Raw genomic sequence first — 15,349 nt, 5'->3', positions numbered from 1 at the left:
CCTTTCCAGGACTTTTTCCATTGCTAAGACCAATCAGTAGTTGCTGGTAAGGAATTAGTCATGTATATGAGACCTCCTTGGTCTCAGCGGACAAATAAGTCTCAGGACTACAAGGAACAAGGCCCCAGGATGGAGCGGGCACTGGTGGTTTGTTTTATCTGATTTCACTTCTTTTACTACTTCATATGTTCACTGTAAAATTATTCAACGCTATTTAATTTGTCGAGTGTGAGTATTGTTGTTAGGCTTCTTGTTCCAAGTCACATGTACTGCGCATGCACTACTAATATAGGTGGCGGTGAGTATGACAGAACTCAGGGCCAGATATATCAGCCCCAGGTTGCTGACATATATATAGTCTAGGCTGGATCTGGAGTAGGCCTCAGCCCAGGTGTAGATCCTTGGTTCATTCCTGACCCATAAAAGAATGCAGATCCTGCAGTTCATGGCAGTTCCATAAGGTGAATAGAGGTGTATGGTTCTGTCCTGTAACCCTGAGTCCGGTGAGACTATATTGCTCCTGTTCTGTTCGTGTGACTGGTAGTAAGCCACATGTATAGTTAAGTTATCCGTTCTGTTAGCTAATGGTTCAGACGAGCAGGTTTTTATTTTGTTTTTGCCTGAAGTTAAGGCTGTATTTTGTTTTGCTCATTTTGTGCCTGAAGTCAAGGTTTATTTATGTTCCAGTTTTTTTTCTAAATAAACCAGTTTGCTGCCTATTTTGTGTCCCTGTTTTGACTGTTTGGGTCCGCACCACTGCTTCTACCGAGCTAACTTTCCCACAATATGTATATTGTATATATTATCTTACTTACACTTCCTGAGATATACTCTTCAAAAGAGCTGAAGACAAGAGAAATCTACAGCACAAAGGTGACAGATTGAACACAATTGACGGTGCCGGTATGCTATTATTTCAGGATAGTAATGACTGACAGTAATAGATGTCAAGGATCTCTATTTTACCTCCACTATCTCTAGCTCTACAAACATCCTGAGTCACTGACATGCACATTGTTGGATAAAACACCAAAGCTCCTTCATAAGATTTACTGTGATATATCATCTATGGCAGCTTCAATGATCATATAATTTGGATGGAAATTGTTTTTGAATTGTTGCAGGATTTTGTTTGTGTTCGGATAAAATATGCTAAATCGGTACTAACAGAGATTTCTCCAATATAGTTCAAAGGGTTGTCCACAACTTTACAATTTAGGACAGGTCATCAATATCAGTGTGATAGTGGTTAAACCCCATAGCACCCCTGCTGGTCAGCCATCATACAGCTTCACACACTGTGTAGTGTCGGGGAAGTTCTTGTAGGGTTTGCTGGCTTCGGTCAGTGACTTTGTACCTTGCAGGCTGCCCCCAGCCAATCTCTTGCACTTGTGAACTATTTAAGGCAGATTCTCCCAAAGGAAGGTGCCTGAGCAGAATAGGTTTCTAGCTTTCTAGTTTTGCAAAGGGTTGTTTTACTTTTGCTCTGTCTAAATACCTGTATTTGAGCTTGGCTGTTATCTGGCTCTGTTCCTGAAGATTCCTAATCTTCTGGTTACCTAAATCTGATGTTGCCTGACATGTTACCTGATCAGTGACTGTATACATTCTCTGCCAGACCTGACCTGGAGTCAGTACTTTACTTTCCTGGCTGTCCCTTGAAATATGTACATCAGCCATCACCTACTCGAGATAGTGATCTGGTGGTCGTCTGCAGCAAAGTTCAGATCCCTTTAAAGGGATTAAAGGGTAAAACCAGGGGAACACTTATACAGTGCCCTCCAAACCAGATATGTGACAGTGGGTTCACACCTTCTGCATTTCAGGTACTATCCTGACATTGATGGCCTGTCCTAAGGACTATAGTTTTAATCACTATGGTTGACCTCTTTAAAGTCGGGGCCCCACATACCATAAATGCTGCAATTTGTCAGATTTTACAGTACCTGCAAAGTGGATGGTATTCTAGCTAAACACATTGCATTAAAAAAATCCATAGTGCAAATGTTGCAATTTCAAAATTGCTAAATCACAGCATTTCAATTAATCCTACAGAAATGCTGGCGGTTCCCTATGGGAGGAAAACTCTGCTGACTTACTGTGAAAAGCCATGTGATGCGTTTCCACCGTGGATTTCGCCGCAATGCTTTTTGATTGCAACTCACTACGTTGGGCCTTAGCCTAATGGTTGAGCCAGCATAAAGTGTCCACTGAACTCTATCAAGAAAGAAACATAATCTAAATGGGTCTATCTTTAAAGAGAACCTTTCACCATCTCAACCATCTTGAGCTTCTTTCAGCCATTAAAGGTTCTGGCAGGAGGCACGAATTAGAGCGCTGTTACTGTCTGCCTCTGATTGGAGCTCTGAGTCACACCCACTTGACATAAGTGAAATTAGTTTGTAAATGAGGCACAGAAACTAACACTGATTGCTCAGGAACGGTGGGGCCTAGAGAAGAGCCCATTAGATTATTACAAGAACTCTAATTGGTAGAAGTGCTGAAAGGTCCTCTGAAAAAAATGTCACTGCTGATCTTCTAAGTGTTGTAACTATAGATAAGTTCTAACACATATCTTTACGTTCTTTCTAGGAATTGAAATTCCACGTCAAAACAACTGAAGCAGTGAAATCTGTTTTTCGGAGAAACACTTGTCTCATAATGTATATGTCATGAAGGAGACAGATGTTGCACTACACTTTTTCTTGGAGGAAACACTCTTCTGCTATATTTCCAAATACCCAAAATGTTGGACATGCTCTTCAATAAATTTCTAGTCGTGGAAGTAACCTTCTATACTAATTCTATATTGAATGATATTGCTGTTTTATCATACAATGTTATCTGTCACCATTGATAGAGCAGATATTTAAAGTTACGTAGAAAGGAAGTGAGATCTAAATTTACTGGTGTTTGAGATCAGTAAATTGAACACCAAGAACAAGTTTGTCAGATGTGCAAATACCCCCAGTGACGGATATGCTACGTAACGGTAATATGGATTTATTATAGAAACTGGCTGAAATTATGGAAAGCACCAGTGGCAGGAGCTATGGACCTGCCAATCTCACCATCTACAGGGTCAAACTCAACAGCTCCAACTCAAGCTCGGAGTTCACTGGTGTCCAGCTCATACAGTCCTACAAGCCCCTGATCATACCTTGCTACACTTTAGTAGTATTGATAGGTATATTTGGGAACTACCTGCTTCTGTATGTCATCTGGAGAACCAAGAAAATGCACAATGTCACCAATTTCTTTATCGGAAATCTGGCCTTTTCGGATATGCTCATGTGTGCCACGTGCGTGCCCTTCACTCTCGCCTATGCCTTCAACTCCCAGGGCTGGATATTTGGCAAGTTTATGTGTTACTTTGTGTTCCTGATACAGCCAGTAACGGTGTACGTCTCTGTCTTCACCTTGACGGCCATTGCTGTGGACAGGTAACACACCTTTACCTCTATTTTATTACGACTAGTTAACAGGCTACTGATTTCCTTTTATCTTGCAAGTGTCATATCGCATAGCATTTGTATTCAGTCACACTTTTCAGTCTTCCAAATGCTAAAATACTGTATCTTGCTCAATTTATGATGGACGGTCACCTTTAGATGCAGACAGACTTATAATGATAATTCTGAGTCATCTTTGTGATACTTTCCTCTAAGTGCTGACCCTAGAATTTCATTTGGATTTCATTTTGTTAATTAGAAATTATAGTTTTGTCGATTTCTATAACACAAGTACAATGGTGGCATCCATCCATTCACCAATTTAATGAAGAAATAGAAAAATGTCCAAAGGAAATAATGCATTATGAAGATAGAAGTCACCTAGCTACATTACTATAATGAGTATGATCACCGCTTACTGGCAACATATTGTGTAACCATTTTACCAAAGTTACTGGGCGTTATGGATTCTTTTTGTCCCTAGTTCCTATAAAGTATGTTATTTGAGGTAGATCTTTCCCAACCTCCAATAATTCCAACTCTTGGCATTTGTCAATAAACTCCACTCCACTGATTCCAACACAATTGGATTTTTATTTCCCTAGCACCCACCATTTCTGAGCAATTGGTGCTGTTAGTTTTGGCACCCATTATGCTTACTAGCATACTAACTACTGTCAAGTCCTGAACTGGAGCAGATAGTCTTGAATCACCGACCTGACAGTAGATAGTTTTATTAGCATATTGGATGCTGAAACTAATAGCATCAATTTCTCAGGAATGGTGGGGACTAGAATTTATTTTTTACCTGAGCCAGGATCAGTGGAGTCTATTGACGGAGTTGGTGAAGGTGGTGACAGGTTCTCTTTAAGGGCATGACCCAAATGGGTTGTCTTGCTTTACCAACACCCCACAGTCATCTATATTATTCATGTTGCATGATATGATGGACATTCATGAATAGCTGTCCATGTAATACATGAATGGTCCGAGACTGTCAGAACAGAAGTCACTTTTCTTGGTACACTATTTGGATCTGAATGTCCCTCAATTTTAGTGTATAGAGACAGTGGTCTTCAATAATAGGACCTAAGAACAGAGTTTGATTTCATAAGGCAACTCATTTAACCTCTTCCTTCTCCATATTAGAAACTGTGCCTTCAGCATTACTTCTGGGTTTAGCTGCCGGATTCGGAAACCCACCCACCTGAGCATCTGGGTGGTACAGAGGAAACATTGCCTTCCCCCTACCACCACCCCCTAGACCCCTCTCCTGTGTGTGATGTATTGCAATGCAATGTATTGCAGTACATTGTACTGGAGATCAGCAAATCATAGCTTCATTTCCCATTGTGGGACAGGAAAAAAAATTTTCTGAATGCATTCTCAGAAGTTTGCATCCAGTCTTGCCAACTTTGCTCTGTTGATTTGGACGACTTCCACGCGAATGGCTTTCTTCAGTTCTTCCAACGTACGGGGCTTGTGCTCGTATACATATACTTTGAAATGACCCCACAAGAAATAATCGCAAATGGATAAGTCAGGGGACCGAGGCCAATGAATGTAGCCAAACCTGGAAATGAAGTGACCAGGGAAGAGAAGACGAATAACGTCCAATTATTCTCTAGCTGTGTGGGCCATTGCCCCATCCTGTTGTCAGATGGGAATATGTGTTCGTTGTAGTTCAGGTAAAAAGAAGTTATTTATCATCTCGATATAGCGCTCTGAGTTCACAGTAACAGGGGAATGCTTCCGAGCAGATCGTCTCAGACTGCGCTGGAGGGCTTGTCTGGCGCTTTTCACATTTTCAGGGGTACGTGCCGCTCATGTAGCTCCCAGAGGTCTTTTATTCATTAGTGTACCTCATGTACAAAGTGCTTTAACCACACATAGGATAGTTTTATGCGTGGGAACAGCTTGATTTCTGTGGATATTGATATGGCGATGAAATTCATGCTGAACTGCCATGATAGACTCGGTATTCGTGACAAAACTCTCATACACAAAAATGCGGTGTTCTATCGACCACAGCTCCATGGCTTAGGCATAAAATGAAAAGAAATAAAAATGCTAAGACTTCATGAACCTAATACCACCTGCCACACATTTGTCATTCCACCTGGTGGGGAGTTCCATCCATTTAGGGTCCATTCACGCAGAGTTTTTTGGCGAGGAAAAAAATCAGCTTCAGGAATTAGAAAATGGTTGTTTCCTCCAGCACAGTGTATGGACCTTGAAAAAAAAAAAAACGCTAGTGGTTTTTTCCATGCAGTTTTTGCTAATTCCAAATGTATTTTCTGCCTCCCATTGACTGAATTGGTTTTTGCAGGCGGAATACACCTGAAGGAAGTTTTTTTCCGCTAGCAATTTGGGCGACTTCCACGCGAATAGCTTTCTTTAGTTCTTCCAATGTACAGGGCTTGTGCTCGTATACAGATACGTTTTTTCCGCTAGCAGGAAAAAAAAGCTAGTGGAACCCATAGAACTCTATGGGGAGGTGTTTTTTTCCATGTACGTTGTGACACAGATTCAGCACCAAAATCCTCGCCAAAAGACTCTGTGTGAATGAAAAAGCGTACATCCTTTCTGCCCCACCCTGTATATCTCCATCAACTAAACAGTAAAAAAAAGTTATAGTCATCAGGATAACCCAGGACCTCAGGAAAATTGTTCATTTTTACAAAAACTAGATTTTATTAGTATAAGTGGTAAAACATAATAAAACCAATAAAAATATGACGACGCCAAAATCGCAATAACCCCCTGACAAAGCTGCCATGTCATTTTTAGTGCAGTGAACACTGTAGGAGAAAAAAGCAAAAAAGTAACGATAGAATTATGGATTTTTCACAAGGACCCCACAAAAAAGATAAAAAAAACATTATACGTACCCCAATGGTACCAAATAAAAGTCCAACTCATCACACAAAGAACAAGCCCTGAATTTTGGAAGCATTAACATACAAACCACACTGTGTTCTTAAAGGGTTAATGTTGAGACAGTCCCACTCCGATTCCAAAAAGTACACCAGACCATCCATAGTGCTGCAATGAAACGATGCTATTAACCCTTTAAAGGCGATCCAATTCACCCTGTGTCTGCATCAATCTAAGAGAAAAAATTGCGCGTTTACTTTGTCCATGATAGACAGTGTACAAGCCCATTTAAATGTACAACATACTGAAAGCCACAGCACTTGATAGGTAAATTCAAAAAAATGGTTCTTAGAGAGGTAATTGGCCATTAGTTAAAAGAAAGCCAATATTTTGTGCGGTCCCAGAGCTCTTCCTCTTTGTGTAATGTGCTGAAAGCTTGTCTTATCCGCCAATTATCTTATATTTGATTCATTCGAGCAGTCTGCATTACATTCTGCTAATGGTGTTCACATTAGGTACCAGCTTCTGTGCAGGGCTTGCCGTAAGAACACTTGGCATAGCGGTTAATGGAATCATCTGCAGCATTCTCTATAAACACTCACCAAGATGCCAACTGGTGGGAAGAAACAGCTTCTACTTAGTCTAGGTGCATTGCAAACTTGTCAATGAGTGTAAAGCAGGTGGTATGTTGCACTATTTTCATTGCCATTGCATCCTTTTTTCAATTTATTCCCCATCTTTACCCAAAGAGCCATTGCCCAATATGATTACGAGCCCCATTCGCCCAATAAAGGGCATTCTCACCCCCCAAAAAAAGAAATAGTTTCCCGGACCCAAGAGGACCATTGTTTGTAAAGGAAGGATATCTTCTCTGATAAGGTAGTTTGAAGACTTCTGTATATAAGGGTAAACATAAGTCCACTTCTTTGGTACTTTTTAAAGTACATTATATAATACATGTCAGATTGTCCCTATTAGGTGAGAGCCAAAGTTTAAGGACCGTAACCAAATTCTACCACGGAGTGGATCATTCTCATTCATAATGAAAGTACAATATTGGCCAAAAGTATTGGCACCCCTGCAATTCTGTCAGATAATACTCATTTTCTTCCAGAAAATGATTGCAATCACAAATTCTTTGGTATTATTATCTTCATTTAATTTGTCTTCAATGGAAAACAACAAAAAGAATTGTCAAAAAGCCAAATTGGATATCATTCCACACCAAACATAGAAAAGGGGGTGGACAAAAGTATTGGCACTGTTTGAAAAATCGTGTGATGCTTCTTTAATTTGTGTCATTAACAGCACCTGTTACTTACCTGAGGCACCTAACAGGTGGTGGCAATAACTAAATCACACTTGCAGCCAGTTGAAATGGATTAAAGTTGACTCAACCTCTGTCCTGTGTCCTTGTGTTTACCACATTGAGCATGGAGAAAAGAAAGAAGACTAAAGAACTGTCTCAGGACTTGAGAAGCAAAATTGTAAGGAAGCACGAACAATCTCAAGGCTACAAGTCCATCTCCAAAGACCTGAATGTTCCTGTGTCTACCGTGCACAGTGTCATCAAGAAGTTTAAAGCCCATGGCACTGTGGCTAACCTCCCTAGATGTGGACTGAAAAGAAAAATTAACGAGAGATTTCAATGCAAGATTGTGCGGATGGTGGATAAAGAACCTCGACTAATATCCAAACAAGTTCAAGCTGCCCTGCAGTCCGAGGGTACAACAGTGTCAACCCGTACTATCCGTCCGCGTCTGAATGAAAAGGGACTGTATGGTAGAATACCCAGGAAGACCCCACTTCTTACCCAGAGACATAAAAAAAAGCCAGGCTGGAGTTTGCCAAAACTTACCCGAGAAAGCCAAAAACATTTTGGAAGAATGTTCTCTGGTCAGATGAGACAAAAGTAGAGCTTTATGGGAAAAGGCATCAACATAGAGTTTACAGGGAAAAAAAAAAAGCCTTCAAAGAAAAGAACACGGTCCCTACAGTCAAACATGGCGGAGGTTCCCTGATGTTTTGGGGTTGCTTTCCTGCCTCTGGCACTGGACTGCTTGATCGTGTGCATGGCATTATGAAGTCTGAAGACTAACAACAAATTTTGCAGCATAATGTAGGGCCCAGTGTGAGAAAGCTGGGTCTCCCTCAGAGGTCATAGGTCTTCCAGCAGGACAATGACCCAAAACACACTTCAGGTCAGCACTAGAAAATGGTTTGAGAGAAAGCACTGGAGACTTGTAAAGTGGCAGCAATGAGTCCAGATCTGAATCCCATAGAACACCTGTGGGGGAGAGATCTCTTGATGGCAGTTTGGAGAAGGCCCCCTTCACATCTCAGGGACCTGGAGCAGTTTGCCAAAGAAGAATGGTCTAAAATTCCAGCAGAGCCTTGTAAATGAAGATAATAATACCAAAGAGTTTGTGCTTGCAATCATTTTCTGGAAGAAACTGAGTATTATCTGACAGAATTGCAGGGGTACGAATACTTTTGGCCAACACTGTAAATGCCCCACTCTGGGGCATTATCAGACATAAAGGAAGTATACAGCTAAAGCTCTCCTTGACAAGGCAGTCATCGTCAGTCAAGATTTCAGGTATCACATTGGTTTATCATACATAACTAGGTATCACATCAGTATGTTACATAGAACTAGGAATCTCATCAGCATGTTACATAGATTGCATGGCCTATAACATGGACTCTCTTTTGGTGATGCTGGTGACTTTCCTCCTTGATGACCCTTGCAAGTCCCTTGTTCATGTTAGCTGCAGTCCAGTGATGCAGCCAGTATAGCGCTAGGTCCATACTGGTCTCCCAAAATATGTAAGTCCAAATAGTTTTGCTTTCAAAGGGTTTACCACTAAAAACTTTGCTTAAATAAATGGTCTTTGGTTGAATAAGGGGGGGGGGGGGTGTCTGTTTATAGAAGCACAGCTTCTATAGCGTTGTCCTCTATGAGTAGGGTCTTCTCTAAGGAATTATCTGGAGAGGTTTCACTGTATATGATTTAGGGGCTACTTTTGATGATAAGATGTAACTTTGTCATGGTGATCTCTGCTCCCTGTCAGATTTGGTGAAAATAACAGGTCACTCATTTCATTTTCATTAGAGCCTTATTCTCGTGCACTCCCCCTGGAGTTACTCTTCAAAGTCATCGACCAACCAGACAAAAAGTTGTGTAAATGTGCTTGAAATCTATATTGATACAACTTATGAATAACTTACTAATATACATTTACAACAACAATGGCTCGACATCCCTTTTAGACTGTTCTTATACGAAGGAACTTCCCCCTCTCTGACCCAGTATTTGTATCCCGATGTATGGAGCATTATGCCTATATCATGCTCGGAGCAGAACAAGCCATCAGGTCAGAAGAAGAGAACAATAACTATAAAAATAAATCATGAGCCCGAGAGAAGATGAGTCCTCTTGTTTGACTATGCGTCAGGGGAAATCAACGCGGTGAAGCAGACACATTTAGTACTTTACCTTTACAAATTGTAGAAAATAGGGGGCAAACGTATGCCCTCTGCTGAGCCGCAAACCATAGACACTTGACGTAAATGCTGCAATTGTAAGCAGTGGCCTCTTACCCAATGTATTGTAAAATCATAATAGTTATGGCCGGCTGCTGCCCTAAACCGCCAACTGCGTAAATCTCCTGAGCTACGGAAATGCTAAATTACTTAAGAGCATCAGATAATGGAAAGGTGGAAGATTTATGTTTTTGTCTTACAAGATGAAGCCTCCGCTGTCTTTTTTTACTACTTGCCATTCTATGGAGTTTTGGCTGCGTTGTTAAATGTCACAATGTCACTTTTACAATGTACTTTTTACAGACTGCACCGTCCTTGCTCTTTACCTACGATAGTTACCATAAAAAGGCATCTTATTAAACCTACGAGAATACACAAGGATTTAGGATTAGATAAGGTGAAGAGTTCTTTAATATCTATTATGGGAATTGCTTGAATTGCTCCCTTGCTGTGATAATATCTTCACACCTTTAATAATTGATATTACAGGCTCGGCAGTAGTTATACTTTCATCTCACATGTTTTACATTACAGCATACATCCAGTAATCAAAAATACTACCGTGTCTAATTTAGTATGTCCTGCACATATTATAGTAGTACATTTGCATCACTCGGGCGACAGACTACCTTTAAAGAAGACCTTTTATTACCTTCACTCATGTCCATTCTTTACATTGTTCAATAACTACTGCTCTACACTCCACATTTGGAATTTATTCTAGTTCACCCACCATTCCTGAGCAATAAGTGCTGATAGTTTTGGTGTCTAATATACTAATTTGGCTTCTAATGTCAAGCAGGTGGTGTTAAGGGGGCGTGATTCTAAGCTATCTGAAACAGTCTAATGAAATGTGATCCCTGAATCATGTCCTCCTTTCCTGCCTCTGACTGACACTGCCTGATTGATAGTAGAGAGCCTAATTGGCATATTAGGCACCAAAATTTACTGCATGAGTTGCTTGGAAATGGTGGGGGTGAAATAAAAAATTCCAACTGTTATGAAATCAGTCGAGCAGTAGTTATATAGCTCCAGACGGCGTGGCCATCCAGGTCTAAAGGCAAACCAGCGTACCATTACAGTGGAAGCCTCCTGCCTGCTCAGTCACTGAACAGGCTGTGCTGGAGCTGGTGTCAGCTGTAAGGTAGGGTTTACACTACCGTTGGAGTCCGTTATGAAAATTTCCATTTACAAAAAAAAACAAAAACGGACACCTATCATAATGGACAAAGAACGGACAGTAACTGATGGCTATCAGTTACTGTCCAATATATATCCGTTTCCCATAGACTTCAATGTTAAAAAAAACAGACACGTGCAGAAAAGTCCTGCATGTAGGAATTTTTTTGTCCACTGGAAAAAAATGGACATGGGTGTAAACCGACACAAACAGAAACACTAAAGGATATAAATGGACACAAGATAAAATCTCATTGAAATGAATGGAAATTTTAATGGACTTCTGACAGTTAAGTGAGTGCCCTTTGCTAAAGTCTAGAACGGACAATAGCCACGGACACTGCAGAGCGGACACCAGCGGTAGTGTGAATGTCCACTAACTTACAGTTAACACCCTGCTTGAGCAGCCCTGATCGGACCTGAGCATGTAAAATTCAGCAAGGGGGGGCCATCTGATCACTATTATAAAGTTTTAGCTTCCTTGGGTACTTCCAGCGTTATCCAGGAGAGTCGAGAATATCAGATTAGTGCTCCGGGCGCCTGACACCCCTACAGATCAGTTGCAATATCCAGTGGATCTGCACAGTGTTCACAGCTGGAAGTAGTTCTGTACAAACTGTAGTGGTTGCATAAGGATACTGTGCTCAGCATAGCCACTATACAGTATACGGAACTATTATTCTCTGGCTACGTATATAGTGCAAATCTATCAGCAACAGCAGCTGATCATAGATAATCAGGACGATCACTGATCGATTTAAAAATAGTTCATCAATATCATGTCTTGGACATCCCCCTTAAAGTTTTAGGTATTAAACCTGAACATAAAACCTGATACAAAAGAAGCAAACCACTGCTAGGCTGAAGTGCCACATTGCAGAAACGCATGGCTACAAAAGGAATGGAAAATATATAGGAAGCTCTTATACTTCTACCCTTTGCTCAATCCACTCCTGGCTTTGGCTCAAAAAAACGCAACAAAATCTGCAACAGCATTTCCGCAATATGGGGCTTAGCCTTATAGGAAAATGTAGTATGTAAGTACTTTAGAACTGTTGACTTTAAACAGGAATGGAAGGTACTGTTGTTAATACAAAGTCAAAATCCCTGTTATTTTTCGTTCCATTATGGAATATATCCATGTGTTTTATTTGTAGATGTAGTGATTACTGCCACATAAATACTTAGCAGTAGGAAACTGAATAGCCTGGAATTGTGCTTGTTTACTTATTCATTTCATTTGTTCCACTTCTTCAGCTGCCGTCTCCATACTGAGTGTATATAGAAAATAAATGAATGTCTTGAGGATCTGATTTGGTACATTTCTCATCATATAATGAATGTGAACCACTGAGATGTTATATATACTATGTAATTAAATCATGTGGACATCATCTCTCTGTGCTGGTCTTTAGGTCTGCATAAAGTGTTATTTTCTCTTGCTAATTTTATATTTGGGTTTCTTCTATCTTTTGCTTTTCCCAGTTTTGACAGCAGAATAACATAAGATGATACCTGAAAGTAAATGAGATGTGTAAGAATAACAAAAATATCTCTGCACATTTGTAAAAATAGCTACATATCATACCTACTGTCACTAGCACCCTTCCCCAATAGATTGTTAGCCCTTGGGGATACACTCCTCTGTCCCACTGTAGCAGTTGGTCACTAAGGGCTCGTTCACATCTGCGTTGTCCTCTCCGTTATGCAGGTTTCCGTTTCCTGCATAAAACAGAGGCAGGAGACGGAAACTTGCAGGACTCTTTCTCACCCATTCATTTGAATGGCTTTGAAAGCTGTCCGGTCGTGAGCGGCGGTGAGCGTTTTATGCTCTACGCCGCAAAACTGGGTTTTTTAATGCGGACACAGAGTCGGATATGCAGTACTCTGTGTCCGGATTTAAAAAACCGGTTTTGCGGCGGAGAGCCTAAAACGCTCACCGCCACTCACGACCGGACAGCTTTCAAACCCATTCAAATGAATGGGTGAGAAAGAGTCCTGCAAGTTTCCGTCTCCTGCCTCCGCTCACGGCCGGACCCGGTCTGTGGTTTCCGTCTTCTTGCATGCAGAAGACGGAAAGCACAGAACAGAGACCAGAACGCAGGTGTGAACTTAGCATAACCGAGTCTATTGTAGAAGTCCATTGATCAGGCTACGGACCAGTACCGGACTGCCCGGTCATGAGGACCTTTGTAGGCCACTAGGTCTAGGTGTCAGCTGGTGCACCTATGCTGTCTGTAATCTGCAGCATACGAGCATCGTCCAATACCCGGTAAGTGTCCAAAGGAGCCATTTTTGAGATTGATCTGCTGTAGCTACACCTACATATCACTTTCCTCTTACCTAGTTACTAATGCAGCTCATGGGACCTGTTCTTGCACATAGGATGTTTGCATCTTCTATTCAGCTCCTGGGACCTTCACTATAGTGTCGCTGGGGGAGCATGATACAAGATGTAAGAACAGGTCTTAGAAAAATGTAGGTTTTAGATGCCAGTAAGTGGGCACAAAATGACACTATATGGTTCTATATGGCACTGGGCACTAATGTACTACAAGAACACTGTTTGACTCTGTCTCTTGTCTTATCAAAGCTGAGCTATGTATCTATGCAGTGTATGGCGATCGCTATACGCCCTGAAACGCGTCAGCGGTTTATCATGTCTTGTTTTTTTCGCCTGATTTTTCATTGTTTTATTCAGTATCTTGTGAATTTTTCTTTGGATGATTTTTTTTATCATCATTAAAAGTTAAGTTTTAATACTATTGGAATATTCTTTTGTGCTGGATATCTGAATTTTTTGCAATCCTCCAAAAGAGACCTATGCTTACAGGGTAAATATTCCCGTATCCTCTTTCGCGTAGTCTCTACAGCTCTGCTCTATGTAATAAGATCATTCAGAGAGTCTGAATGCCTAGACATTTTCATGCTTATGCTAGGTTCACACTAGTGTTGCCTCTCCATTGTTCAGACCTGTCAGGGAGCTTGAACAACGGTGAGGTAGACCTGCGGAGGAGAATGGATAGAGTGTGGAATGAGGCGACACGGGCTTTGCCGCCTGCTAGGCCTGGTGCACTACTCACACACTCCGTATCCTCCACGATGCTGTGCAGAAAAAGGGGATACCTGCAATTCTTGTCTTTCCCCGGATCACTCCTTGTAGGAGAGAGGACCTCTCGATACTGAGCTGTGTGGATGTTGTTCAGGAGATGCCCTGATGGTGATGCAGACAATGACTCAGGAGTCCAAGCCGTTGTAGGGGTACACCAAATAACTTTTATTGAACAACGCCAACAGATGCTCCAGCAGCTTTGCAAAATGGTTACAGCATACAGTTCAGTGCACAAAGTCCAAGACTTAAAGAGTTTAGCCATGGTAATATAGACACTGTGCAGTACTTGATGTACTGTTCTCCTCTCCTCTACCACTCCCTAACTCAGCAGATAGGGGTCTGTAAGGGGCTATGGGTCCTGATTCGGAACACTGCTGTAAGGTACCTCTGTAGCTCCTAATGGCACGGACACCAATGTCTTTCGGGAACCCCCAATGTTCTTTCACTAACTCTGGAGCAGCCTCCGGTTGTACCTTGGAATAAGATGGCTTTTATCTTTGGCTTCCAGGATGAGTTCTCCTGCTGTCTTACTCAGTAAGTGGTCTGGTGCTGAAACGGTGCAACCAGATCTGAACTTCTATACTTCTGTACCACTGGGCTGTTATCCGCTAAACTTTCCAACCACTAGACTAACTTTGCTACAGGTATTGTAGAATATAAACCCTTTCCATGAACCCCCGCCCTATGGCCTGTGATTGGTCAAGAGGTAGTATGCATCAAACAGCAAGAAGGTGCAAAGATAAGTGCGTATGTACGATAAAATGGCAGACATATTATACACATACACAGACAAGACACACAAGATAACCCCGGGGTACATGGAACAAACACTAAACATATAGCAGCATTGCTCTGGGATGCTGCAGACCCCTAAAAAAGTGGGAACACATACACTCCAGCAGACCCCATAAAATATAATAGGGTCCATCAGGTGTCTGTTGCTTTTAAACTGAAACCATCAGAGGAACAAGTTCTCCATGCAGGACTTTTTGCTTCTGCTGATTTTTGGCAGACAATGCGACAGAGTGTTTAATGAGGACTCCGGCACAGATGTGAGCAAAGCTTTAGAAGTTGCTTTTCAGCGAGTGCAGAGTTTCTGAAATTACAGACAGTACAATGATCCGGGATAAGGGGGAGAAGTAACACATGTATCTATCTCCTATCTATCTATCTATCTATCTAT

General features: G+C 41.4%; 1 protein-coding gene across 1 annotated transcript in view; it reads left to right on the top strand.

Annotated features, from left to right (window-relative positions):
- The first annotated feature begins 2,945 nt into the window (after positions 1-2,945).
- Positions 2,946-15,349, top strand: part of PRLHR (prolactin releasing hormone receptor) — a 46,299-nt gene continuing 33,895 nt past the window's right edge. The window contains exon 1 of the mRNA XM_075276158.1: positions 2,946-3,443. Within this exon, the coding sequence (XP_075132259.1) occupies positions 3,028-3,443 (416 nt within the window). The 5' untranslated portion in view covers positions 2,946-3,027. The remainder of the gene's footprint in view (positions 3,444-15,349) is intronic.

Source organism: Leptodactylus fuscus, chromosome 5, assembly GCF_031893055.1.
Source record: "Leptodactylus fuscus isolate aLepFus1 chromosome 5, aLepFus1.hap2, whole genome shotgun sequence".
Taxonomy (NCBI): domain Eukaryota; kingdom Metazoa; phylum Chordata; class Amphibia; order Anura; family Leptodactylidae; genus Leptodactylus; species Leptodactylus fuscus.
Note: the sequence above shows the minus strand (reverse complement) of the source record. Positions and strands in the feature narration are given on the sequence as shown.